This window comes from Vipera ursinii (genome assembly GCF_947247035.1).
Source record: "Vipera ursinii genome assembly, chromosome: 2".
Lineage (NCBI taxonomy): Eukaryota > Metazoa > Chordata > Lepidosauria > Squamata > Viperidae > Vipera > Vipera ursinii.
The window spans coordinates 286,091,479-286,118,634 of record NC_139513.1 but is presented as its reverse complement, the minus strand read 5'-3'; the positions used below and the strand labels follow the sequence as shown (position 1 = coordinate 286,118,634).

At 44.0% G+C, this 27,156-nt stretch overlaps 1 protein-coding gene across 1 annotated transcript in view; it reads right to left on the bottom strand.

Annotated features, from left to right (window-relative positions):
- The window catches only part of LOXHD1 (lipoxygenase homology PLAT domains 1), a gene marked incomplete at its 3' end in the record, with an annotated part of 173,043 nt that overhangs the window by 115,051 nt on the left and 30,836 nt on the right, over positions 1-27,156 (bottom strand). Inside the window, exons 8-12 of the mRNA XM_083351181.1 lie at positions 19,431-19,681; positions 17,553-17,688; positions 11,854-12,014; positions 9,694-9,780; positions 4,050-4,185 (exon numbers count right to left, since the gene is read on the bottom strand). Coding sequence (XP_083207307.1) covers positions 4,050-4,185; positions 9,694-9,780; positions 11,854-12,014; positions 17,553-17,688; positions 19,431-19,681 — 771 coding nt within the window. The remainder of the gene's footprint in view (positions 1-4,049; positions 4,186-9,693; positions 9,781-11,853; positions 12,015-17,552; positions 17,689-19,430; positions 19,682-27,156) is intronic.

Below are 27,156 nucleotides of genomic sequence, written 5' to 3'. Positions count from 1 at the left end.
ATTAAAGACAATGCAGATAGTCCTCAGCTTACGACCACAGTTGTTTAGTTAGTAACACGGCTGTTAAGTGAATCTGGCTTCCCCCACTGACTTTGCTTGACAGAAGTTCGCAAAAGGGGATCGTGTGACTCTGGGACAGCGCAGCCGTCATAAATACGAGACCGTTGCTAAGCGTCTCAGTTTTGATCGTGCAACCCTGGGGATTGATGCAACAGTCGTAAGTGTCCAATGGCACTTTTTTCAGTGGCGTTGTAACTTCCAGAGGTCACTGAATGAACTCTTTTAAGTCAAGGACTCCCTGCATTACAATAATAATAATAAAGTTAGAAGGGACCTTGGAGGTCATCTAGTCCAACCCCCTGCTCAGGCAGGAAACCTTATACCATTTCAGGCAAATGGCTTGTCCAATCTCTTCTTCAAAACTTCCAGTGTTGGAGCATTCACCACTTCTGGAGGCAGGTTGTTCCACTGGTTAGTTGTTCTAACTGTCAGGAAATTTCTCCTTAATTCCAGGTTGCTTTTCTCCTTGATTAGTTTCCACCCGTTGCTACTTGTACTGCCTTCAGAGGCTTTGGGGAATAGCTTGACTCCCTCTTCTTTGGGGCAGCCCCTGAGATACTGGAACACTGCTATCGTGTCCCCCTTCGTCCTTCTCTTCATTAAACTAGACATGCCCAATTATGTCAACAATTATTGGAGTTGTTACACCCGAAAATATTTATCTGAAGATTATTGGGGAAAGTTGGGGAAATCTCTTATCCCTTTAACTACAGTTTTAACCACATTTGCAAATTTTTAAAGCAGGGACTGAAACCAGGATCTAAACAAGGGATGAAAACTCAAGTAAATTGGAAAATCCACACTGATCCTGTTGTTGGACTTTGGGCGTCTCTCATTCTTAATCGAAGCTCTAGGTGGCAAGCAAGGGTGCAGGGACGTTTGATAAGATAAGATAAGGTAAGGTAAAGTGAGGTGAGGTGAGATGAGGTGAGGTAATGTGAGGTGAGGTGAGATGTGATGAGGTGAGGTAAGATAAGATGAGATAAAGTAAGGTGAGGTGAGGTAATGTGAGGTGAGATGAGATGAGGTGAGGTGAGGTGAGGTAAGGTAAGGTAAGGTAAGGTAAAATAAGATAAGATGAAGTGAGGTGAGGTAAGGTAAGATAAGGTAAGGTAAGTTGAGGTGAGGTGAGGTGAGGTGAGGTAAGGTAAGGTAAGGTAAGGTAAGGTAAAATAAGATAAGATGAAGTGAGGTGAGGTAAGGTAAGATAAGGTAAGGTAAGTTGAGGTGAGGTGAGGTGAGATGAGATGAGGTAAGGTAAGGTAAGATAAGGTAAGATGAGATAAGGTAAGACGAGACAAGACAAGATAAGATAACCTTTATTGTCATTTTTACTGTGGGCACAACGGCACACATCAAAAACGAAATTTAGTTGCCCGCTGCCAAAGTGAAACACATACATGACACACACCTAACCATACTATAAACACATATGTATAGACCCACATCCCACATAACAAATAAATATTACATACTGTCCATCTTGAATATATGACAGAAGGAGGAAGCTTGAGAGTTCACAAGGTTAATGCAGTGTGGAATGAAACTATGCGCCAAACATAAAGACGCATCCATTCACCCTTCAAAGTGTGGGAGGACAGCACACACACACACACACACACACACCTCCCCAGAGAAAGAAATATTTGGGGGAATATTAAGAAGCAGAATACTATATTTCCCAAAGGAATAGAGTAATGGAGAAAGAAAATCTTTAAAGACAAAAGCCAGCCCCCAGAAACCAGCTCCAGCCCCTCTCTCCCAGGCAGAGGCCAGCTTTGTAGAAATGCAGATGTGATAATCCATTCAGGAAGGTTGGAGCCAGGAAGCTAGAAGCTGATGAGATTAGGAAGACAAAGACCCCTAAAATCTACACGCCTCCCACCCAAACTCATGACCTTTAGGACATAATAGGATTAACCCACCCCCATCAGAATAGCAGAAAGGCACACTGAAGCTCAGGTCAAAGTTCATGCCAGAGGAACAGGAAACAACCTCAAAAGCCCAAGGAGGTATAAAAACCCACCGCTCCCAGCTCCGTGTGGTCAGATCCCCAGAGCCTCATGTCTTGTGGTTCTGCTCTTCAATAAACTACAACCTTCTTTCTAAAGCAGCCTCCATTTTGTTTATTCCCGGCTTGGACTGGACCCTGACGAAGATTTTTCTTTCTACACAACCAATATCTCTCCTATTTTACAAACCGGAGTGGTTAACTTCCCCCCGTGTTCCACCCGTTATGGAGCTACGCAGCTCCAGTCTTAAAAACTGAAGTAAAACTTCCCCTTTCTGAAAGTCGGCGCCCGATTGAGGAGCGTGCATCGGTCCTCACCGTCAGCCACTTCACAGAGTGGATTAAAAATAACCTTCATCAAAGGCTGGCTGACACTTTAATCATAACATTTGCGATTGTAATCGTTCCAACAACATCTCGGGAAAGTTGCCCTCTGCATACAGATCAATGGGCAGGTTGGTGCAGCCAGGGACAGCTGGGGTAAACGTGCGCCAACTTTTCAAGCGCAAATAAAAAGCACTCCAGCAAAACAGTCACTTGTCTGAGATGGTTTACGTCAGTGATGGCGAACCTTTTAGAAACTGAGTGCCCAAACTACAACCCAAAACCCCCTTATGTATGGTCGGGTGCCGGGTGGGAGTGGCCCATTGGGTGGGTGTGGCTGTGGTGGTAACAGCCGGCTGGGTGGGACTAAAAAGTTCAATCAATCAATTCCAACTTTGCGAGATCTTTTTTTTTTCCTGCGAGGTTGAAATTGATTGATTGATTGAAACTTCTTTTTTTTTTTTTGCACACGGCAGCGGAGGCCTAAAGAGAAAAGGTTTTATAAAACCCAGCTGAAGGCCTAAGGCTGGGGCGATGGCGTGTGTGCCCACAAAGGGGGCTCTGCGTGCCACCGGTGGCATGCGTGCCATAGGTTCGCCACCACGGGTATAGGTCCTCCTGCTTGAAAAGGGGGGCTGGACTAGAAGACCTTCAAGGTCCCTTCCAGCTCTATTCTATTGACCAAAACTGAGCATGTCAGCTTTGGGTGACCTTGTCCTATCCCAGGGGTAGGCAACCTTGGCTCTTTTATGACTCATGGACTTCAACTCCCAGAATTCCTGGCCCCTGGCACATCCCTTTCCCCTTTTCACACCCAAAGAGACACATCAAAGTTGAGAAAGAGCAAAAGTAGAGGAAATACATCCACAAGCCCCCCCCCCCTGTCACCCCTCCCATTAGAATGGCAGAGCCCTGAAAAGAAACATTGGAGGGGTTTCTGACCCATCACTAACTGAAGGATTGTAAGTCAAGGACTACCCGTAATATTTTAATGTTGGCTTGTTTTAATCTTTTCATTATTTTTCGCCTGCTTTTATTATCGTTTGTAAGCTGCCCAGTGTCTCCTAGTAGGGGAGATGGGCAACGTAGAAACTTTTTTATTTTTTTATTTTTATTTTAATTCTATTTATATCCCGCCCTTCTCCGAAGACTCAGGGCAGCTTACGAACTTAGCAGTAGCCTTCATTCTATGTATATGCCTGCTTATTAGGGCTTTCACACACAAATTGAATGAATGAATGAATGAATGAATGAATGAATGAATGAATGAATGAATGTGTTAGGTATTGGGCTCAATTGTAATACCGCGTGGTTAGCTGGAGTAGCTAACGGCTCTCCAGCAACCCAGACTCCAGGTCTCCAGTGCTGCTATTGGCTGTCCCTAGGCAGCAATGGTTGCTTTAAACCTATTGGCTGCCGCCTAGGGGCTAGGCTATAAATTGCTGCTAGTTGCAGCCCAATTCCCAGTTCAGATCCTGCAAGCAATAAACCATGAGCTTTGTTGAACTCACTTGCCTTGTCTCCTTTCCTGCGCGAAGAACCCGCTACATAACAGAATGAATCTCATTAGCAGAACACCAAGCCAGGGAAGAAATCTTCAACATTGCTTAAACCAGCCATTAACCACTTCTCGTTCTTCCCCCGTTCTTCTCACCTGGCATCACTTCGGCCACCAGTGGTCCTTCTGCTGCCAGCTCCCGTACAATTTCATTGTCATCCTCGTTGATATCTAGCCACCGGCCACAGTTGAAGGTATACTTCTCTTTGGTCAGGGTTTTCAAAAGAGTGACCTTAAATGGTTCAAGACCCAAAAAAAAAATTATGCCAGAATGACTACCCAATGGTATATCGGGTGTCAAAGGCGAGAAATCAGGCTGTTCACAGGAATATAAAGGTTTATTGCAGGCTTAAGCTCTCTACAAGAATCTGATCTACTAAGGGTCAAAGAAAATATAGGCAGTAGATAGGAGCTAATGTCAAGGATGAAACTTTGCCAGCTACGTGCCTCTGCATTTCAACTTGCTTTTTGATTATGGGGGAAGAGGTGTTACTTTAAAGTGGGTAGATGGAGAAATGAAACTTCTTCAGTTCAGCTGCAGACAGTGGGAGCCTGAAGCCTTGTCAAGGACACCAGAAAGGGTGTGGATTCGAAGCAGACAGTTCCCATAACAAAATGGAAATAACAATAACAACAACAACAACAACAACAACAACAACAATAATAATAATAATAGTAATAATAATAATAATAATAATAATAATAATAATAGAGTTGGAAGGGACTTTGGAGGTCTTCTAGTCCAACCCCCTGCTCAGGCAGGAAACCCTAGACCAGGGCTTTTCAACCTTTTCACCCATTGTACCACTTTTAGGATATGGCAACATCCGAGTACCACCCGTTGCCTAGCAAGGTATCAAAAACTTGATGACCCCCCCAAAAAAGGAAAAAAGTTATAAACTACAGGTAGTCCTCAACTTACAACAGTTCACTTAGTGACTGTTTGAAGTTACAATGGCGCTGAAAGAAGTGCCCCCCAAGCCACAGCCGAGCAAGACACCTGCCTGCCCGCCCAGCGGCTCTCTTCCTCCTGTCTGAGGTTTTCATTGTTGTGAGCATTTCTGTTGAAGATTGGCAGCGGGGGTGGGGTGGGGGGGTGTTTGGCTTTTATTCACCCCCCCGGTGGGTGGTTGCAGCAGGTTTCGGTCACTTCACATGAGCCTGGGACACTGTGACCGTCGTAAATATGAATCAGTTGCCAAGCCTCTGAATGTAAATCACAAGACCCTGGAGATGCTGCAACATTCCAGCTGATCGGTGCTTCTTCTGGGCTCAGCAAAAGCACCAGGATCAGCGCCGAGCTGCAGCTGGATCCTGGTGCTGATCCTGGCGCTTCCGCTGAGCCCCGACAGCCCTGCAGCTCCAGCCGTCTCTCCTTCAGGCTTGTGCGGTCTTGCCACCAGTTCAGCTCATTCCCCTCCCCCGCTCCCACTTTTCTAGGATGGTCGCATACCACCTGCCAGGTACCAATGTACCACAGGCGGTACCCCTACCACTGGTTGAGAAGCCCTGCCCTATACCATTTCAGACAAATGGCTGTCCAGTCTCTTCTTAAAAACTTCCAGTCTTGGAGCATTCACAGCTTCTGGAGGCAGGTGGTTCCACTGGTTAATTGTTCTCTCTGTCAGGAAATTTCTCCTTAGTTCCAGGTTGCTTCTCTCCTTGATTACTTTCCATCCGTTGCTTCTTGTCCTGCCTTCAGGTGCTTTGGAGAATAGCTTGACTCCCTCTTCTTTGGGGCAGCCCCTGAGATACTGGAACACTGCTATCCTGTCACCCCTCACTCTTCTCTTTGTTAAACTACACATACCCAATTCCAGTAACCGTTCCTTATATATGTTTTAGCCTCCAGTCCCCTGATCACCTTTGCTGCTCTTCTCTGCCCTCTTTCTAGAGTCTCAACCTCTTTTTTTGCATCATGGTGACCAAAACTGGATGCCCTATTTCAAGGGTGGCCTCACCAAGGCCACACTTGTTGATATGAATTACGCAAGATGTTGGCGTTTTGGCTGGGAACTATTGTTTAAGTCTATGAATTGGGGTTGGAACCTCAGAGTTAGTTTTTTCTTCAACTTAACCAAGCTGTGTCTTCAATAAACAGTAAGCCTTTTGGAAACTCAATGAATCTGGAGTTTTATTTGGATTCCTGAGCTGGATGTTGACAGTCAGTGGAAATCAAGGTGGGCTGGATTGCTGGGGTTGATCCATGCATATCTAAATTCGAAACACTGTATTATTAAATATATAAACACTGTATTGTGCCACACCAGGCTTCCGAAGTCTGTAACCTACAACAGAATTATTCTACCTTTGTAGAGTTATGTCAGGGATCCACATTTTCAAACAATTGCCAAGGTCTGTTAAGGTAAAGGTAAAGGTTCCCCCGCACATGTGTGCTAGTCGTTTCCGACTCTAGGGGCCGGTGCTCATCTCCGTTTCAAAGCCGAAGAGCCAGCGCTTGTCCGAGGACGTCTCCGTGGTCATGTGGCCGGCATGACTAGACGCCAAAGGCGCACGGAACGCTGTTACCTTCCCACCGGAGTGGTCCCTGTTTTTCTACTTGCATTTTTACATGCTTTCGAACTGCTAGGTTGGCAGAAGCTGGGACGAGTAACAGGCGCTCACTCTGTTACGCGGCACTCGGGATTCGACCCGCCAAACAGCCGAACTACTGATCGACAGGCTCAGCGTCCTCACCCACTGAGCCACCGCGTCTGTTAATACAGTATAAATAATCCTCGACGTATGACTGCATCTGAGCCCCAAAATTCTCTTGTTAAGCGAGACATTTGTTAAGTGAATTTTGCCCCGTTTTTACGATCTTTCTCGCCACAGCTGTTAAGTGAATCAATGCAGCGGTTAAGTTAGCAGCACGGTTGTTAAGTGAATCTGGCTTCCCCCGTCGACTTTGCTGGTCAGAAGGTTGCAAAAAGGGACACCCCCCTCGGGACACTGCAACAGTCATAAATATGAGTGCATTGCCAAGCGTCTGAATTTTGGTCACCTGACTGTGGGGGTGCTGCTGGTCGTAAGTGTGAAAAATGGTCATAGGTTACTTTTTTCTGTCCTGTTGTAACTTCAAACAGTCGCTAAATGAACTGTTGTAAGTCAATGACTACCTGTAGTGCATATTCTGTAGTTAATAGAATAGAATAGAATAGAGCTGGAAGGGACCTTGGAGGTCTTCTAGTCCAGCCCCCTGTTCAAGCAGGAGAACCTATACCGTCTCAGAGAAGTGACTGTCCAGTCTCCACCTCCAGGGATGGAGCGCCCAGTATTTCAGGTGGCAAGCTGTTCCACTGGTTAATTGTCCTCACAGTCAGGAGTTTCTTCTCGACAGTGAGGACAATTAACCGGTGGAACAGCTTGCCACAAGAAATTCCAGGTTGCTTCTCTCTTTGGTCAGTTTCTAACCATTGTTTCTTGTCCTGCCCTCTGGTGCTTTGGTGAACAACCTGGTCCCCTCCTCTTCTTTGTGGTAGCCCCTCAGATACTGGAATACTACTATCAAGTCTCCCCTATTTCTTCTTTTCTTTAGCCTGGCCAAACCCAAGTCCCGCAGCCGTTTTTCGTATGTTTTAGTCTCCAGGCCTTGGATCATCTTAGTTGCCCTTCTCTGAATTTTTTCCAAACTCTCAACATCTTTTTTGTGATATGGTGATCAAAATTATAATAAATGTCACAGGAAATTTAATGGCCAGGTAGTTGGAGAAGATTGACATAAACAAACTATTATGAGAAGGGAAGACTCACTGAAGAAGAGCCTAATGCTGGGAAAGGTTGAGGGCAAGAGAAGAAGGGGACGACAGAGAAGGAGGAGGCTGGATGGGGTCACTGAAGCAGTAGGCGTGAGCTTAAATGGACTCCAGGAGTTGGTGGAGGACAGGAAGGCCTGGAGGAACGTTGTCCGTGGGGTCGCGAGGGGTCGGACACGACTTCGCAGCTAACAACAACAAATATCAATTAAATATAAACATGAATAAAAAATGGAGTGGACGTGAATTGGGGAAACTTAGCAAAATATCCCTTCTAAAACGGGTTAACATTCTCTTCCGTTAAGGGAAAACCTGAAATCTGTGGTATTTAAACTGTTTGCACTTCAGATATATTTAAGACGTTTATGTCATCTGTCCAATAAATCAGAACTTCCTTTCAGTTGGCCCAGGCTAGAAGCTCACATCTGGATAAACGTATAGGATTACATCTGTGAGGTTTTTAATCTCAAGACATTTAACTAGACAGCAGCTTACATGCCCCTAGAGGGATTATTTCTGGGTAGACGTGCTTAAGACCAAGCTGGGAATGGTTCCAGTTCATGAATCGGCAAAACATGGCATCCTTGTTAATAATATTCTGGATGGGGAAAGAAAAGAGGAGTCCCAAAGCCTTCCAAAAGGCAACTTGTCTTTCTTGGTTTTTCCTTGAAGACATTTCTCTTCCTCATCCAAGAGGCTTCTTCAGTTCTAACCAAATGGGGGAGGATCGAAGGATCGATATCCCTTTGCAGTCGTCTGGTCATTAGTGCTCTTAGCAGGCATATAAATCCTTTCAATCTCCACCATTCCGCCGGAACTGAAGAAGCTTCCTGGATGAGAAGTGAGACGTCTTCAAGGAAAACCAGTTGCCTGTCAACGCTGCTAACATCGAATGTTCTTGCTTGACAAGAGATGAAGAAGCAGCCATTTCATATGTTAAACTTGTGTATTGCTTTAAGAGATAGGGTTAAAGTTGGGAGGAGGAAGATTGTACCTCAAGGCCGTCTGAATTTAAAGAAGATAAGAACTTGGCGGGTTGTCTAACGGAAGAGAAACTAATTCTTTAAATTAATTGGAGAATGTGATTAATGACAAAATTAGAAAGGTGGAGAATTGTGTTTTAATATATTGTGCAAGGGGGCGGAGATTTCAGATTTCAGCTTCCTTCGAGCAAGCATTTGCCGGTGTATTAGGCTGAATACGTGGAAGTCAAATAACACCAAATAATTTTTTTTAAAAAGTACAGGCAGTCCTCAACTTAAAACTGAGCCCCAAACTCCTGTTACTAATCAAGACAATTATCACGGGAGTTTTGGCCCATTTTACAACCTTGCTTGCCTCAGTCCTTAAGTAAACCACTGCAGTTAAATTAAATTAAATTAGTCACACGGCTGTTAAATAAATCTGACTTTCTCCCCCCCCCCAATTGACTTTGCTTCTCAGAAGGTCACAAAAGGGGATAATGTGAACCCCGGGGGACACTGCACCTGTCGTAGATACGAGTCAGTTGCCAAGCGCCTGAATTCTGATCACAGATGTAAGTGTGCAAACAGTCATAAGTTAAATTTTTCAGTGCTGTGGTCACTTAGAACAGCCACTAAGTGAATGGTTAAGTTAAAGACTTAACCTGTAGGACTTCTGTCTGCAAACCCCTTTATCACTTTTGCTGCTCCTGCTAACATTTCTTCCCATTTGGGCAACTGCTTCTTCAGATACAATTTGCAGAAGTGGGCAGGCGCGTCCAAAGTGGACAATCAAGCGCAGAAATGACATATCAGATCTTTCAGAAGGCAAAAGGGTCCTGAGGAGTAGAAAAAGCTTCTTGTTCTTCCTAAATATTACCCTGGGTCAGTGTTCGAGTTGGCCGTGAGCTCTCAAAAAGCTATTAGCAATGCATTTGTGCGCGGCTGTCGGTATGGATTCCTAGTCTCGAAACAGCTCAGGAGTTAGGGCTGGCTCCTGAAATGGCCTATTTTCCTTCTTACCTTGTGGAGATGCCAGCCAGAAAAAGGACTCCGTTTCTCGTGCCATATCCGAATTTTGAATAAGGTACCCAGATCCGGAAGTTCAATCTGTACAAAGAATAACAGAATAACAACGTTGGAAGGGACCTTGGAGGTCTTCTAGTCCAACCCACTGCTCAAGCAGGAGACCCTATACTATTTTAGGCAAATGGCTGTCCAGTCTCTTCTTTAAAACTGCCAGTGTTGGAGCATTCACAGAGCCTTGGTGGCGCAGTGGGCTAATGCCTCCTTAAGTAACACCAGCTGCCTGCCATTAGTGCAGGTTCACGTCCCACTAGGCTGAAGGTTGACTCAGCCTTCCATCCTTCCGAGGTAGGTAAAATGAGGACCCAGATTGTTGGGGGCAATTAAGCTGACTTTGTAATAATGCCGCTTGGGGTGTGTGTGAAAGCCCTAACAAGCAGGCATATATATAGAATGAAGGCTACTGCTAAGCTTGTAAGCCGCCCTGAGTCTTCGGAGAAGGGCGGGATATAAATGGAATTAAAATAAAAAATTCTGGAGGCAGGTAGTTCCACTAGTTAATTGTCCTCACTGTCAGGAAGTTTCTCCTTAGTTCCAGGTTGCTTCTCTCCTTGACTAGTTTCCATCCATTGCTTCTTCTCCTGCCTTCAGGCGCTTTGGAGAATAGCTTGACTGCCTCTTCTTTGGGGCAGCCCCTGAGATACTGGAAGACTGCTATCTTGTCCCCCCCCCTCATCCTTCTCTTCCTTAAATGGGACATCCCCAATTCCTGCAACCATTTCTTGTATGTTGTAGCCTCCAATTCCCCTGATCCTCTTTCTTGCTCTTCTCCATACTCTATTTCTAGAGTCTTAACCTCTTTTTTGCATCGTGGTGACCAAAACTGCATGCCGGATTCCAGGTGTGGCCTTACCAAGGCCTTGTAAAGTGGTATTAACCCTTCACGTGATCTTGATTCTATCCCTCTGTTCATGCAGCCTAGCACTGCGTTGGCTTTTTTTGGAAGCTGCCTTATTCATGCTAACATGTTTCTATCACAGGATCAGCAAAGCTGGACCAGGAAAAAAAAAAGAGAACATTTCCCACGAACTAATCAATGCATCAATCAATGTACTTTGATGACATTAAATAATAAATCCATTGCTTACTAAAAAGGCAACAGCGGTCCAGTCTCACTAAAGGCGGTGCGAGAAAGTAGGGCATGTTCAAGATGCAGCTGCCTTGTGAAATTGTGGGCATTAATTCTAATTTTACTTTTAATAAAGGGGAATTTTGGTAACTCACAGCTGAAATGAGGGGTCCTTGGTGCCCTCTGAGCTTGGTTGTTTTCTTACAGACATTTCATTATTCAATCGAGGTAACAGTGCGAATTTTAGGCGTGTGGTTTTTTTTAAAATAAATAAATAAAAGTAGACATCTGCAAGCACCCTTAACTGATTACATCTTGGGGATTGTCGACTGCTCTGGGCTGGCGTAAAGGATTTCAGAGTTCTTGATTATGGCGCAGAAAAAAACCATATGAGCGGCAAATGCCCAGAACTGCATATCTTGGGGCGGATAACCGTTTTTCCTCCTTCCAAGGGTTATACAGTAACTATACCAAAGTAAAGAGGACTGTTCCTTTTTTATTTTTAATGCAAAATACTGTAGGTTAAGTCTTCCGAGAAGCCATTGGGCCAAGCTATCCATACGTGGCCTGTGAACATTTTGCATTGCCTACAAAATGATATGTTCTTATCTCAGCATTTGGCTTTCAAAGCTGAGGAATTTGGGCAGCGTCCTCATGAGACACTCCTTCTCCTTCCCTCCCTCTCCTTCCTTCCTTCCTTCCTTCCTTCCTTCCTTCCTTCCTTCCTTCCTTCCTTCCTTCCTTCGCATTTAGCTGTAGCACTTAGGCTTATATCCTGCTTTATAGGGCTTTACAGCCCCCTCTAAGTAGTTTACAAAGTCAGCCTATTGCTCCCCACAAACTGGGTCCTCATTTTACCGACCTCGGAAGGATGGAAGGCTGAGTCAACCTGGAGCCAGTCGGGATTGAACTCCAGGCTGTGGGCAGAGTCTGCCTGCAATATGGCATTCCAACCGCTGTGTCACCCCATTGCAAATAGCAACGTTTCCACTGCGCTCGAAGCACAAATATCATACAAGAACCCATACCATGAACTTGTCCGTCTGTCCAGCTTCAAAGTTGTCGGAGTTGTTATCCAATTTCATTTCATCGGATTTGCCTTTGTCACCGTAAACCTGGAGGAAGATGGGAGCATCCGTTCCTGCACCTTTAAGGTCGCTTGTCCAGATCCACAGCGACCAAGGATTTTCTGTCAAAAAATGCGTATTATTTTTTTTTAAAAAAAAAAAATCAGATCTTTTTAAAAATGACCAGATTGGTGACAAAGGGCAAACAAATTTAAAAAGAAAAAAAAAGAAGCTAAAAACAAAGTGAGCACCCCTACGTTAACCTAATTGGATTCACAGTCCGATGAGTAGCTTTTCATTTAATAACTAAAATCAGAAGAATAATTGGGGGGGGATGTTTTTTCTTCCCTTGCAGTATTGTGACACGTATAGCACAGCTGGGAATTTGGATCGAGCATCCTAGCTTGAATTTCTGTTCAGCATGTTATCCTTTTGGGGGGGGAGGAGGAGGAGGAGGAGGAGGAGGAGGAGGAGGAGGAGGAGGAGGAGGAGGAGGAGGAAAAAAGGACTGTGGGGTCCTTGGTGCTCTCTGAGCTTGGTTGTTTTCTTGCAGACATTTTATTACCCAACTAGGTAACATCATCATGCTAAAATGGAGTAGCGTTTATAGAGAGGAGGAGGAGGATGGGAGGGTGGAGGGGGAGGAAGAGGAGGACGAGGAGGACGAGGAGGACGAGGAGGACGAGGAGGAGGACGATGACGACTGTGGGGTCCTTGGTGCTCTATGACAGGAAGATTCTCAGGGATGACTCACACATCTCTTTACTCTCTTTACTCTCCTACCATTCGGTAGGAGATATAGGAACATAGCCAGCCGTACCAACAGGCTGAAAAATAGCTTTTATCCGTGGGCTGTTAGGCTTTTAAATGGGACATAATCTTATGCAGAATTGACTTGAGAGGCCGGTGTGTGGTGTTGTTGGTTCACATAGTGTGGTGGGATGGAGGGTTTGTTGTCACTGTGTGTTGGGGGGAGGCTCAGCTAATCTCAATGTACACATGTTGTACTTTGACAATAAAGGTTTATTATTTATTTCCAACCTTGGCAATGTTTAGACGGCTGGACTTCATCTCCCAGAATTCCCCAGCCAGCATGGCTGCCTGGGGAATTCTGGGAGTTGAAGTCCAGTTGTCTTAACATTGCCAAGGTTGGGAAACTCTGCTCTATGAGCTTGGTTGTTTTCTTGCAGACATTTTATTACCCAACTAGGTAACATCATCACGCTAAAATGGAGTGGCGTTTATAGAGTGGAGGAGGAGGGGAGGGTGGAGGGTGAGGAAGAGGAGGAGGAGGAGGAGGAGGAGGAGGAGGAGGACTGTGGGGTGCTTGGTACTCTGTGAGCTTGGTTGTTTTCTTGCAGACATTTTATTACCCCTGGCTGCTTTGGATGTGGTAGCCGTTTCTCAGGCTCCCTCTCCGGAATCGAAACCTGATTCCCCATTACCCATGGTCACCATGGTAGGCGCAGAAAGTACCATCGAAAGTTGATAGGGCAGACATTCGAATGCGTCGTCGCCGCCACGCGGGTGTGCGATCAGCCCGAGGTTATCTGGAGTCACCAAAGCAGCTGGGGGCGAGCCCGGGTTGGTTTTGGTCTGATAAATGCACGCATCCCCGGAGGTCAGCGCTCGTCGGCATGTATTAGCTCTAGAATTACCACAGTTATCCGAGTAACGGTGGGAGCGACCAAAGGGCACTTTGGAGAATTTCTCTCTCCGTATTTCTGTACACAGATTCTGCAGCTGCCCAAAAAGTTGCTGGAATTAGGTTTGTCTAGTTTAATGAAGAGAAGGACGAGGGGTGACAGGATAGCAGCCTTCAGGGGCTGCCCCCAAAGAAGAGGCAGTCAAGCTATTCTCCAAAGCACCTGAAGGCAGGACAAGAAGCAACGGATGGAAACTGATCAAGGAGAGAAGCAACCTAGAACTAAGGAGAAACTTCCTGACTGTGAGAACAAATTAACCAGTGGAACAACCTGCCTCCAGAAGCTGTGAATGCTCCAACACTGGAAGTTTTTAAGAAGAGACTGGACAGCCATTTGTCTGAAATGATATAGGGTTTCCTGCCTGAGCAGGGGGTTGGACTAGAAGACCTCCAAGGTCCCTTCCAGCTTTATTATTATTAAGTTGAAGACTGCCTTTATATAGGACACTTATTCCATTCTCAATGAATCGGTGTTATTTCAAAATGTAACCTATAACCTCTCACCTTGCAAAACTGACTACATATTTCCATCATGCTTTTAACGTATTTTAACTTATTGTTTTAAGGTATTGGGCACTTTGTTTAATCTATTCTTAATTTTTGTATTCTTGTTTTAGTATCTATTGCCCTGTTCACTGCCCTGAGTCCTTCGGGAGAAGGGTGGTATACAAATAAAATTATTATTTTTATTTTTATTTTTATTTTTTTATTTTTATTATTTTTATTATTATTTTTATTATTATTATTATTATTATTATTATTATTATTATTATTATTATTATTATTATTATTATTATACTTGTACCCTACTATTGGACCTCCAAGGTCCTTTCCAACATTATTGTTACCATTATTATTACCATTATTATTATTATTGTGTGTTTCTTTTATATAGTTTTGCTGCTGTTACCCATGTACTCTATGCCACATGCTAAATAAGTCAATTAGCCACTTTTTAAAGTCTTCATTGCCCTAATATGATCACGGGGAGATCAAAGGAGACAGCACCTGGCTGGGCTCCAGTTCTGAATCAGCCACAAAAATGACTGTCGAAGACTTTTCTTTCTGCGAAGCACAACCTAAACGGTTATCTTCTTGCCGTAAGTCTGTTGTTTCAACAGACTCGCACAAGTAAAGCGGGAGATTAGAGTTCCTGTGATCTAAAGTCATTCTCTGCAGATTAAATCTTTAACAGAATGTTAAAGTAAGTGGATAAATAAACGTTTTGTTCCTCGGAAAGGAAGGGCTGTCAAAAAAACAACAACAACCCACACGTAATAATCAGCATCCTGAAACACACTAGGAGCAAATTTAGATGGTTTGATCCCAGCAGATCGACGATAAGAGAGACAATTGCAAGAATAAGATACGGTTAACATTTATCTTTCCCTGGGAAAGACAGAGAGAATGCAATACAATTTTTTTTCCCCTGCAGAGTATGGTATTATTCTGCGCTTCTGGATTCTTTTTTTTTTTTCAGAGTTGCACCGAAATCAAAGCCCTGCAGTTACTGGAGTGTGACTTTCTCTTTAAAACATGATTTCCCCTTGTCCAGAGTGTTTTGGTCATTTGAAGAAGAGCTGCAAAAGAGAGGCAGCCTTAGAAAGATCCTATGCTTTGTCATAGGGACTCGGTGGCTCAGTGGGTTAGGACGCTGAACTTGTCGATCGGAAGGTCGGCAGTTTGGCGGGTCGAATCCCGAGTGCCGCGTAGCAGAGTGAGCGCCTGTTACTCGTCCCAGCTTCTGCCAACCTAGCAGTTCAAAAGCATGTAAAAATGCAAGTAGAAAAATAGGGACCACTGCGGTGGGAAGGTAACAGCGTTCCGTGTGCCTTTGGCGTCTAGTCATGCCGGCCACATGACCACAGAGACGTCCTCGGACAAGCGCTGGCTCTTCGGCTTTGAAACGGAGATGAGCACCGCCCCCTAGAGTTGGAACGACGACTAGCACGCATGTGCGTGCGGGAGAACCTTTACCTTTACCTTTACCTATGCTTTGTCATCCTTTCCTAAAATAAAAAAACAGCAATGTTAAGTCCAGGCGTTATGTTAAAACCCCGGTGTAAATCTGTAAGAAGGGGGGTGGGATGATTCAGGTGTTACTGCTGGAAAGCTGACAGCCCGGGTTTGAGACCCAAGAGCTGTGCGACTGGATGAGTTCCTGTTCCTTGCTCCGGTTCACACCCATCTAGCACTTCAAAAGCATGAAAATGCATGTAGATAAATAGGTACCACTTTGGTCGGAAAGGTAACAGAGTTGTGTGTGACTCTGAATATAGTCATGCTGGCCACAGGACCCTGGAGATGTCTTCAGACAAGGCTGGCCCCCCTCGACTAAGAAACGGAGATAGATAAGCACCACCACCAAGAGTCGGACACAATTGGACGGGTGTTGTGATCCTGTGCCGGCCAGTGGACCAGGGACTCAGAGGAGGAGGAGGAGGAGGAGTGGCCTGGAGAGCCATCAGAGTCAGAGGAAGGCTCTGATGAGCTCCAGGACTTACAATCTGTTGAAGAGCTTGGCTCCTCCACTCGTGCTCAGGCTGAGACCCAGCTGTGCTGGGAAGCTGAGTCAGACTCTGAGGACTCACAGCTGGAAGACATCATAAAAAGGTAAAGGTAAAGGTTCCCCCGCACACGCGTGCTAGTCGTTTCTGACTCTAGGGGCCGGTGCTCATCTCCGTTTCAAAGCCGAAGAGCCAGTGCTTGTCCGAGGATGTCTCCGTGGTCATGTGGCCGGCATGACTAGACGCCAAAGGCGCACGGAACGCTGTTACCTTCCCACCATAGTGGTCCTTATTTTTCTACCTGCATTTTGACGTGCTTTCGAACTGCTAAGTTGGCAGAAGCTGGGACGAGTGACAGGCGCTCACTCTGTTACGCGGCACTCGGGATTTGACCCACCAAACTGCCGACCTTCTGATGCTCACAACAGGCAACAAGAGTAGGACAGAGGGAGGCAATGGGGCGACTCCAAGGGCGAAGGAGAAAGTTTTGAGAAGCCACGCCTTGGGGGCTGCATAATAAAAAGGGAAGGTGTGGGAGGTGCTGGTTGCTGAAGGCAACCATTTGCGAAGGACTCCAGTTTCATGGGATCATGTTCTGATTGCCTTGCCTGTAAACAATTCTCCGTTTGCATCATGTTTTGTTTGCCTTTGCTTTGGGGACATTTTGCAGGTCTGTCAATAATAATAAAAAGGGTTTGTTTTTCCTGCATTTCCAGCCTACTTGTTGGAAGAGGGGTTTGTCCTTGTGAGTTCACAAGGACTCACAAAGGCTGGGACAGAACAGTGAGAAAAACCTTTATCCTGTGTCATCCTTTCCTAAAAAAAAAAACTAGAACAGCCCAGAGGTTGTTTTAAAGCCCTGATATAAATCTGTCACAGTTTCATTGTGTACTCACAACAAAGAATAAAACGGATCGGACCTATATGTTTAGTTAAAAAAAAAAGAACTGCACAAATGCTACCTAATAGTAGAGCATTTACTAGTAGTCCTAGGCTTATAAACATTGGTTTAGTGACCGCTTGAACTTGCAATGGCAGCGGAAAAATTGACTTACGGCCGCTTTTCAGATTTAGATCTTTGTAGCAGCCCACGGTCACGTGATCAAAATTTGGAGGCTGGGCAACTGGCATGTACCTTTGACAGTTGCACCATCCTGGGGTTAGATGGTCGCCATTTGCAACCGTCCCAGCCAGCTTCCGACAAGCAAAGTCGATGGGGGAAGACGGTTTCACTTAATGACCGAATGATTCGCTGAACAGCTGCAGTGATTTGCTTAGCAAAGGCAGCAGGGAAGGTCGTAAAATGGGTCAAGACTCACTGAACAGCCATCTCGCTTAACGATGGAAAAATTGGGCTCGGGTGTGGTCGTAAGTTGAGGACTGCATGTATTTATAAAGAAATAGAAAGCAAGAATCTTTTTTTTTCCTCCCCTGCCTGGTGCATTTACTTTTCAGTCTTTTCTGGCGCAGGGAGACCATCTCGTAGAGTTCCCGTTCCACCAGACCGTCCGCTTCGTTCTCATCCAGCCACTTCCCACAGGGAAAAGTTTGCTCAATGCCCGTAAACGGGCAGTAGACCACCACCTGGCAGAGGGAGGCAAAAATGAACAATTCCAGTTAATTCATATTCAGCTTGGGTTTGGCCAGTCTTAAGAAAAGAAGAAATAGGGGAGGCATGATAGCAGTCATGATAGCAGTCTTCCAGGATCTGAGGGGCTGCCACAAAGAAGAGGAGGGGGTCACGTTATTCTCCAAAGCACCAGAGGGAAGGAGGAGAAACAACGGATGGAAACTGACCAAAGAGAGAAGCAACCTGGAATTACAAGAGAAACTTCCTGAAAGTGAGGACAATCAACCAGTGGAACACCTTGCCACCAGAAATCGTGGGTGCTCCATCACTGGAGGCTTTTAAGAAGAGGCTGGACAGTCACTTGTCTGAGATGGTATAGGATCTCCTGCTTGAGCAGGGGGCTGGACTAGAAGACCTCCAAGGTCCCTACCAGTTCTATTCTATTCTATTCTATTCTATTCTATTCTATTCTATTCTATTCTATTCTATTCTATTCTATTCTATTCTATTCTATTCTATTCTATTCTATTCTATTCTATATTAAATTTCATTCTTCTGTTCTATTCTATTCTATTCTGTATTTTCTATTCTATTCTATTCTATTCATTCCATATTTTCTATTCTATTCTATTCTATTCTATTCTATTCTATTCTATTCTATTCTATTCTATTCTATTCTATTCTATTCTATATTAAATTTCATTCTTCTGTTCTATTCTATTCTATTCTGTATTTTCTATTCTATTCTATTCTATTCATTCCATATTTTCTATTCTATTCTATTCTATTCATTCCATATTTTCTATTCTATTCTATTCTATTCTATTCTATTCTATTCTATTCTATTCTATTCTATTCTATTCTATTCTATCACATCCTATTCTATTCTATGTTCTATTCTATTCTATTCTATTCTATTCATTCTGAATTCTATTCTATTCTGTTCGACTTCCTATTGCTTATTCTATTCTATTCTAGATTCTTGTGTATAGGCGAGAGCAAAAAATCTTCTGAGCTACAGTAGAACTTGGTGATCCTGATTCCTTACCCCGGAAACTGGGGTGTGTAAAAAAAAAAAGACTATGGTTATTTTGAATATTGATACCGTAGTAGTTGATCTCTAATGTTTGAACTGGCACAACAAATCTTAACCCTGAAAGGTGCAAAGGACAGGGAAATGTTTGATGCCAGTAAATGGGCAGTAGACCACCACCTGGCGAAGGGAGACAAAAATGAACAATTCCAGTTAATTCATATTCAACTTGGGTTTGGCTAGTCTAAAGAAAAGAAGAAACAGGGGTGACATGACAGCCGTCTTCTAGTATTTGAGGGGCTGCCAGAAAGAAGAGGAGGGGGTCAAGCTATTCTCCAAAGCACCAGAGGGAAGGACGAGAAACAACGGTTGGAAACTCACCAAGGAGAGAAGCAACCTGGAATTAAGGAGAAACTTCCTGACAGTGAGAACAATTAACCAGTGGAACAGAAGTTGCCTCCAGAAATTGTAGGTGCTCCAACACTGGAAGTTTTAAAGAAGAGGCTGGACAGTCACTTGTCTGGAATGGTAGGGTCTCCTGCCTGAGCAGGGGGTTGGACTAGATGACCTCCAAGGTCCCTTCCAACATCATCATCATCATCATCATCATCATCATCATCATCATCATTATTATTATTATTATTATTATTATTATTATTATTATTATTATTATTATTATTATTATTATTGTCTGTTCCAGGGCATCTTATGACAAGTCCTTACCTTCTGGCAATACCAGCCGCAACTGATGCCAGCGTTATCGTGCCCGATGGAGATGCGGCTTAAGGGGCTGAGGAGCGCTGCGATCTCAACGTTGAAAAGGTCGGTCCTGCTCCGTTCAAACTTCCCTCCTTCCAAGAAAATCTTCCCACTGTTTTTCAGCCCTTTGCAGCCATGCATGACCATATGAATTTTGGAGTTGGTTCCTGCCCCTCTCAGATCCCCGGTGACCACGGCCACGTTGTAGACAATACCTGAGCAGGTGGGAGTGGAGTTGGATAAAACAGAATGCAAAAGGCGGTTACCACCACGACCTTACTAGTGATGTGCTTCTTACGAATGCTAATGACTGTCTCCATCGTATTCAATGTACGGCTATCTTAGAAGATCTATGCCCCGTTCTGACCTGTGGACTTCAACTCCCAGAATTCCTGAGAGTTGAAGTCCACAGGTCAGAAAGGGGTCATAGTTCCCCACCCCTGACAAGTTATAACCAATCATGGACTCAGGTAGAGTCCTTGAAGTCTCTGTCTTATGCACGCACAGGCACAGACACACACACACACACACACACGCAACACATAACAGCTTCATCAGCTGTCACTGCACAAGATCATCAACTTGCAGCCCTGCGCACGCTGCCTTTGATTGATTGATTTCTATCCCACATTTATTATTATTAACTCAAGGCGACGAACCTATCCGACACAACTTCCTGCTTGTATTTTACCCACAACAACCACCTTGAGAGATGGGTGGTGTGAGAGTGAGGGACTGGCCCAAGGTCACCCAGCTGGCTTTCATGGCTAAGGTGGGACTAGAACTCTCAGTCTCCTGGTGATTGGCCCAAGGTCACCCAGCTGGCTTTCAGGGCTAAGGCGGGACTAGAATTCACAGTCTCCTGGTGATTGGCCCAAGGTCACCCAGCTGACTTTCATGGCTAAGGCAGGATTAGAACTCACAGTCTCCTGGTGATTGGCCCAAAGTCACCCAGCTGACTTTCATGGCTAAGGTAGGACTAGAACTCTCAATCTCGTGGTGTTTGGCCCAAGGTCACCCAGCTGGCTTTCAGGGCTAAGGCGGGACTAGAACTCTCAGTCTCCTGGTGATTGGCCCAAGGTCACCCAGCTGGCTTTCAGGGCTAAGGCGGGACTAGAACTCTCACTCTCCTGGTGATTGGCCCAAGGTCACCCAGCTGGCTTTCATGGCTAAGGTAGGACTAGAACTCTCACTCTCGTCGTGATTGGCCCAAGGTCACCCAGCTGGCTTTCAGGGCTAAGGCGGGACTAGAACTCTCAGTCTCCTGGTGATTGGCCCAAGGTCACCCAGCTGGCTTTCAGGGCTAAGGCGGCACTAGAACTCTCAATCTCCTGGTGATTGGCCCAAGGTCACCCAGCTGGCTTTCAGGGCTAAGGCAGGACTAGAACTCTCAATCTCCTGGTGATTGGCCCAAGGTCACCCAGCTGGTTTTCATGGCTATGGTGGGACTAGCACTCAGAGCCTCCTGGTGATTGGCCCAAAGTCACCCAGCTGGCTTTCATGGCTAAGGCGGGACTAGAACTCTCAGTCTCCTGGTGATTGGCCCAAGGTCACCCAGCCGTCTTTCATGGCTAAGGTGGGACTGGAACTCCTGCTTTCTAGCCTGGTGTCTTAACCACTAGACCAGGGGTCGGCAACCTCGGCTCTTTTATGACTCGTGGACTTCAACTCCCAGAATTCCTGAGCCAGCTATGCTGGCTCAGGAATTCTGGGAGTTGAAGTCCACGAGTCATAAAAGAGCCGAGGTTGCCGACCCCTGCACTAGACCAAACAGCCTAGGAATCCTGGTCTAGTAATTCAGCTAATCCAACATTCATGCATAAGGACATCTACTGCATCTGAGAAAGCTATGGGCAGGATGGGGAGACGATAGTACTAAATGCCACAGTCGCTTCCCAGCATCTGCTTTTAAGACACGCTCCTTCTGTTTGGGGAATGATCAGAAACCAGCAGTGGCCAAATCCTTCTGGAGAATCCATTTTGGGAAGCCTTGGCATCACCTGAGTTTTTAACATGACAAAAGGGGGAAACTACTAAATAATAGGAATTATATATTATGTTATGTTATGTTATGTTATGTTATGTTATGTTATGTTATGTTATGTTATGTTATGTTATGTTATGTTATGTTATGTTATGTTATGTTATGTCATGTTATGTTATGTTATGTTTGTTATGTTATTATATTTATTATAATATTATATTATATTATATTATATTATATTATATTATATTATATTATTATATTATATTATATTATATTATATTATATTATATTATATTATATTATATTATATTATATTATATTATATTATATTATATTATATTATATTATATTATATTATATTATATTATATTATATTATATTATATTATATTATATTATATTATTATATATATTATATATTAATACCTGTTCTTGATTTTAAATTATTTTCTTCATTGTGTATGCTCTTGGGTAAGTGTTTGCATTAATGTGCCAAGTGTCCATATTTGGGGGTGCCAGTGGATCGATGCAAAGATGCCAAAGAAAGATGATTTGTGTTACATTTCTATTTGTTGTGGAGCTATTTTTTTTTAAAAAAAGAAACCTTCTCAGGTATGAGACAGAGAACAAGCAAAGATAGTCCTCGAATTCAATGGAACCGCATCCACATGGAAGAAAGTGTGTAGTGGGGTGCCCCAGGGCTCTGTTCTGGGCCCAGTGCTCTTCAACATCTTCATCAACGATTTGGATGAGGGGATAGATGGGGAACTCATCAAATTTGCAGACGACACCAAGCTGGCAGGAATAGCCAATACTCCAGAAGATAGGCTTAAGATACAGGAGGATCTGGACAGACTCGAACACTGGGCACTATCTAACAAAATGAAATTCAATTGTGAAAAAAGTAAGGTTCTGCATTTAGGCAGGAAAAATCAAATGCACAGGTATAGTATAGGTGGTACCTTGCTCAATAGTTGTAACTGTGAGAAGGATCTCGGAGTCCTAGTGGACAATCACTTCAATATCAGCCAGCAGTGTGCTGCAGCTGCCAAAAAGGCCAACACAGTGCTAGGCTGCATTAACAGAGGGAGAGAATCAAGATCACGTGAAGGGTTAATACCACTTTACAAGGCCTTGGTAAGGCCACACTTGGAATACTGCATCCAGTTTTGGTCACCACGATGTAAAAAAGATGTCAAGACTCTAGAAAGAGTGCAGAGAAGAGCAACAAAGATGATTAGAGGACTGGAAGCTAAAACATACGAAGAACGGTGGCTGGAATTGGGGATGTCTAGTTTAACAAAGAGAAGGATGAGGGGAGACATGATGGCAGTTCTTCCAATCTCTCAGGGGCTGCCCCAAAGAAGAGGGAGTCAAGCTCTTCTCCAAAGCACCTGAAGGCAGGACAAGAAGCAATGGATGGAAACTGACCAAAGAGAGAAGCAACCTGGAACTAAGGAGAAACTTCATGACAGTCAGAACAATTAACCAGTGGAACCACTTGCTTCCAAAAGTGGGTACTCCATCACTGGAAAATGTTTAAGAAAAGACTGGAGAGCCATTTCTCTGAAATGGTAGTCCAACCTGAGCAGGGGGTTGGACTAGAAGACCTCCAAGGTCCCTTCTATCTCTGTTATTCTAAGTAAAGTGAAACATGTACCTCCAACTCATAACATATCCTAGCAGGGACCTGATCTGTCATAAGACTGCCTATCTTATTAAATTCTATATAATTTAATGTGATTACTACATTCTGTCCCGCCTAACCCATAGAGTGCCGCTGTAACGTTATTTATGATTTTATTGCCTCTTATTTCTCCTTTTTATCTGTTGTACACTTCTGGTAGTATTATGGTTTGTTGCACAATCAACAAGATGCTGAAACTGGATTTGACATTTTTATCCACCTCTCAAGTCCTTCCCCAAGAACCTGGGGTGTGGATGTTCGATGGTGTTTATTATTACTATTATTTTCTCTGTTCTTTTGCAAGTTTACTAAGTGCTCCTATACCGGAGACAAATTCCTTGTTTGGCTAGCCCACTTGGCCAAATAAAGTATCCTATCCTATCCTATCCTATCCTATCCTATCCTATCCTATCCTATCCTATCCTATCCCATTCCATATTTTCTATTCTATTCTATTCTATTCTATTTCTATTTCTATTCTATTCTATTCTATTCTATTCTATTCTATTCTATTCTATTCTATTCTATTCTATTCCATTCCATTCCATTCCATTCCATTCCATTCCATTCCATTCTATTCTATTCTATTCTATTCTATTCTATTCTATTTCTAGTTCTATTCTATTCTCTTTCCATTCCATATTTTCTATTCTATTCTATTCTATTCTTTCCATTCCTTATATTCTATTCTATTCTATTCTATTCTTCTATTCTATTCTATTCTATTTCTATTCTATTCTATTCTTCTATTCTATTCAATTCTATTCCATATTTTCTATTCTATTCTATTCTATATTTTCCATTCCATTCCATTCCATTCCATTCCATTCTATATTTTCTATTCTATTCTATTCTATTCTATTCTATTCTATTCTATTCTATTCTATTCTATTCTATTCTATTCTATTCTATTCTATTCTAAACTTCAGCAGGTATCTTTCAACACTGGAATTCTGAATATCTTTCAATAAAAGGAGTCTGAAAAGGAGCAAGGACTGAACAGAAATTCCGTGAGTTTAGCTATCAGGGAAAGAGGCTAAGCAGAGATGGGCATATATGTTTAAGTTAATAATGATGACCCAGCTCTACAAGCCTCTTAAGAAGATTCTGCTAAGGTCATCATGTCTCCCCTATTTCTTATTTTCTCTAGGACTGGCCAAACCCAAGTCCCGCAGCTGTTCTTCATCTCCAGGCCTTGGATCATCTTAGTTGCCCTTCTCTGATTTTTTTTTTCCCAAACTATCTTTTTTGTGATCTAGTGATATTTGTTTGGGATCTGTAGCTGTAGTCGGAGAACTTCCATATGCCACAGAATGAAGACACGCCTGTTTTCGAGCCAACATTCTACTGCATGAAGGAACTGAATATTTTTTTTTCCTCATCAAATAATTGCTGAGATAAATAATTGAGCTGCTTCAAAAGGGCAGCTCACGCCGACGCAGGCTGGGAATCCGCTGGCAGGGATCTTGGATTATGCTCCGCTTCCCAGCATGCACGCTGTTTGCCCAGATGCTTCGGAGTTCTGCATTCGTTTCCCTCCCCCCCTCCCCGTTTCCTTCCCCCAGGGAGCAGGGGATTCTGGGAAGCCTATTAGCGCACTGGCGTGGCGCTTGGAGCTTGGTTTGCAACTTCGATTGGGCACTCGCCCATTTGGAGCCTGACTTGCAAGATATAATGGCCTAACTTGGTAAAAACACAAGACATTAAGCCAGCAAAACAAAACAAATCCTCTGAACTGTTTCCTGCAGTTGTTGTCCCCCCCCCCCCCCCACACACACACACCTCTCTGTCTATTGCTCTTCCTTTAATTGGATGGAAGAGAATTGGCTTTTGGAATTCCCGTCAAACCAGAAGAAAAATCTCTGTGCAATTATCATGGGCGGGAAGAATGGCAAGCTGGCCAAGAATAAAATGTTGCTGGAATTGGGTTTGGCTAGTCTAAAGAAAAGAAGAAATAGGGGAGACATGATTGCAGTATTCCAGTATTTGAGGGGCTGCCCCAAAGAAGAGGAGGGGGTCAAGCTATTCTCCAAAGCACCGGAGGGAAGGTCGAGAAACAATGGTTGGAAACTGACCAAAGAGAAGAGCAACCTGGAATTAAGGAGAAACTTCCTGACTGTGAGGACAATCGACCAGTGGAACAGAAGTTGCCTCCAGAAATCGTGGGTGCTCCATTACTGGAGATTTTTAAGAAGAGACTGGACAGTCACCTGTCTGAGATGGTATAGGTTCTCCTGCCTGAGCAGGGGGCTGGATTAGACCAGCCCTTTTTCAGCTTTTTCACCCATTGTACCACTTTTAAAGGTAAAGGTAAAGGTAAAGGTTCCCCCGCACATGCGTGCTAGTCGTTTCCGACTCTAGGGGCCGGTGCTCATCTCCGTTTCAAAGCCGAAGAGCCAGCGCTTGTCCGAGGACGTCTCCGTGGTCATGTGGCCGGCGTGACTAGACGCCAAAGGCGCACGGAACGCTGTTACCTTCCCACCGGAGTGGTCCCTATTTTTCTACTTGCATTTTTACGTGCTTTCGAACTGCTAGGTTGGCAGAAGCTGGGACGAGTAACAGGCGCTCACTCTGCTACGCAGCACTCGGGATTTCGACTCGCCAAACTGCCGACCTTCCGATCGACAAGTTCAGCGTCCTAACTCACTGAGCCACCGCGTCCCTTCGTGTACCACTTTTAGGATACGGCAACATCCGAGTACCACCAGTCGCCTAGCAAGGTGTCAAAAACCTTGATGACCAAAAAAAAAAAGAAGGAAAAAAGTGATGAAGTACAGGTAGTCCTCGACTTACAACAGTTCGCTGAGTGACTGTTCGAAGTTACAATGGCACTGAAAAAAGTGTCCCCCCAAGCCACGGCCAAGCAAGAAAGACACCTGTCCTGCCTGCCCGGCGGCGCTCTTCCTCCTAATCCTAATCCTAATCATAATAGTAAAGTTGCGAGAAGAGAAGGTTGTCCAAAACTTGGTTTTCAATATATTCAGTTACGGGCCAGGTGGAAAGAAGACCAGAAAAATGGATTTACAATGACTGATGAAAATTTGATAAAGCAAATTAGAAACCAGGGACCAGCACATATTAAACGGACATATCTTGCATTGATAGAGATTGATTCAGAAACGGAGCTTGTTAAGGACTGCATGATAAAATGGGCCCAAAACATTCAGGAAGTTATTACAATGGACACGTGGGAGAAGATTTGGGTGAGGAATGTAAAATTTACTCAAGCTCAAAATCTAAGAGAGAACTTTTACAAAATGTTTTATAGATGGCATTTAGATCCCAAAAAGCTTGCAAGTATGTATCCGAAATACCAGGCTAAATGTTGGAGGTGTGGCGATGAAGATGCAACATATTTTCATATATGGTGGACATGTAAGAAGGTTAAGGCTTTTTGGATAAAAGTCTGGTGGAATATGCAGAAGATTTTTAAACGGAGGATAAAGTTTTGTCCGCAATTTTTTTTGTTGGGAATAATTGTTGACGCTACAGTTGTGGACTCTAAGTTGATGTTGAACTTAGTTACGGCAGCAAGACTTTTGATAGGTCAATATTGGAAGAAAGAGGAACTGCCGACTATAGAAGAATGGACTTTAAAGGTTTCCGACCTGGCAGAGATGGCGAAGATTTCAGCCTATTTGAAAGATCATTCGCAAGAACGTTATATTATGGAATGGAGAAAATGGATTGAGTTTATCCAGAACAAGTATAGGGTCAAGAAGTTTTATGTAGCATTCGAATGAGTCTTCTTTCGTTTCTCCTTCTTTTTTATTCTAGTTTTTTTATATATATTTATTATGGTTAAGGTGTGTTTTATCCTATATAAGCTAGAGAGTGATGGATTTTAGAATCTATAGTTTTTAGTATATGGTTGTTTATGATTGCTTTTTTTATATACATATACCTTGTATTTAGCTCTGGGAAGTCGGGGGGGGAGGGGGGGGGGAGGGAGGAGGGGAGGGGAGGGAGGTTGGGGGGAGGTAGGGGGGGTATAGGGAGGGGGGAAGGGGGGTTTTT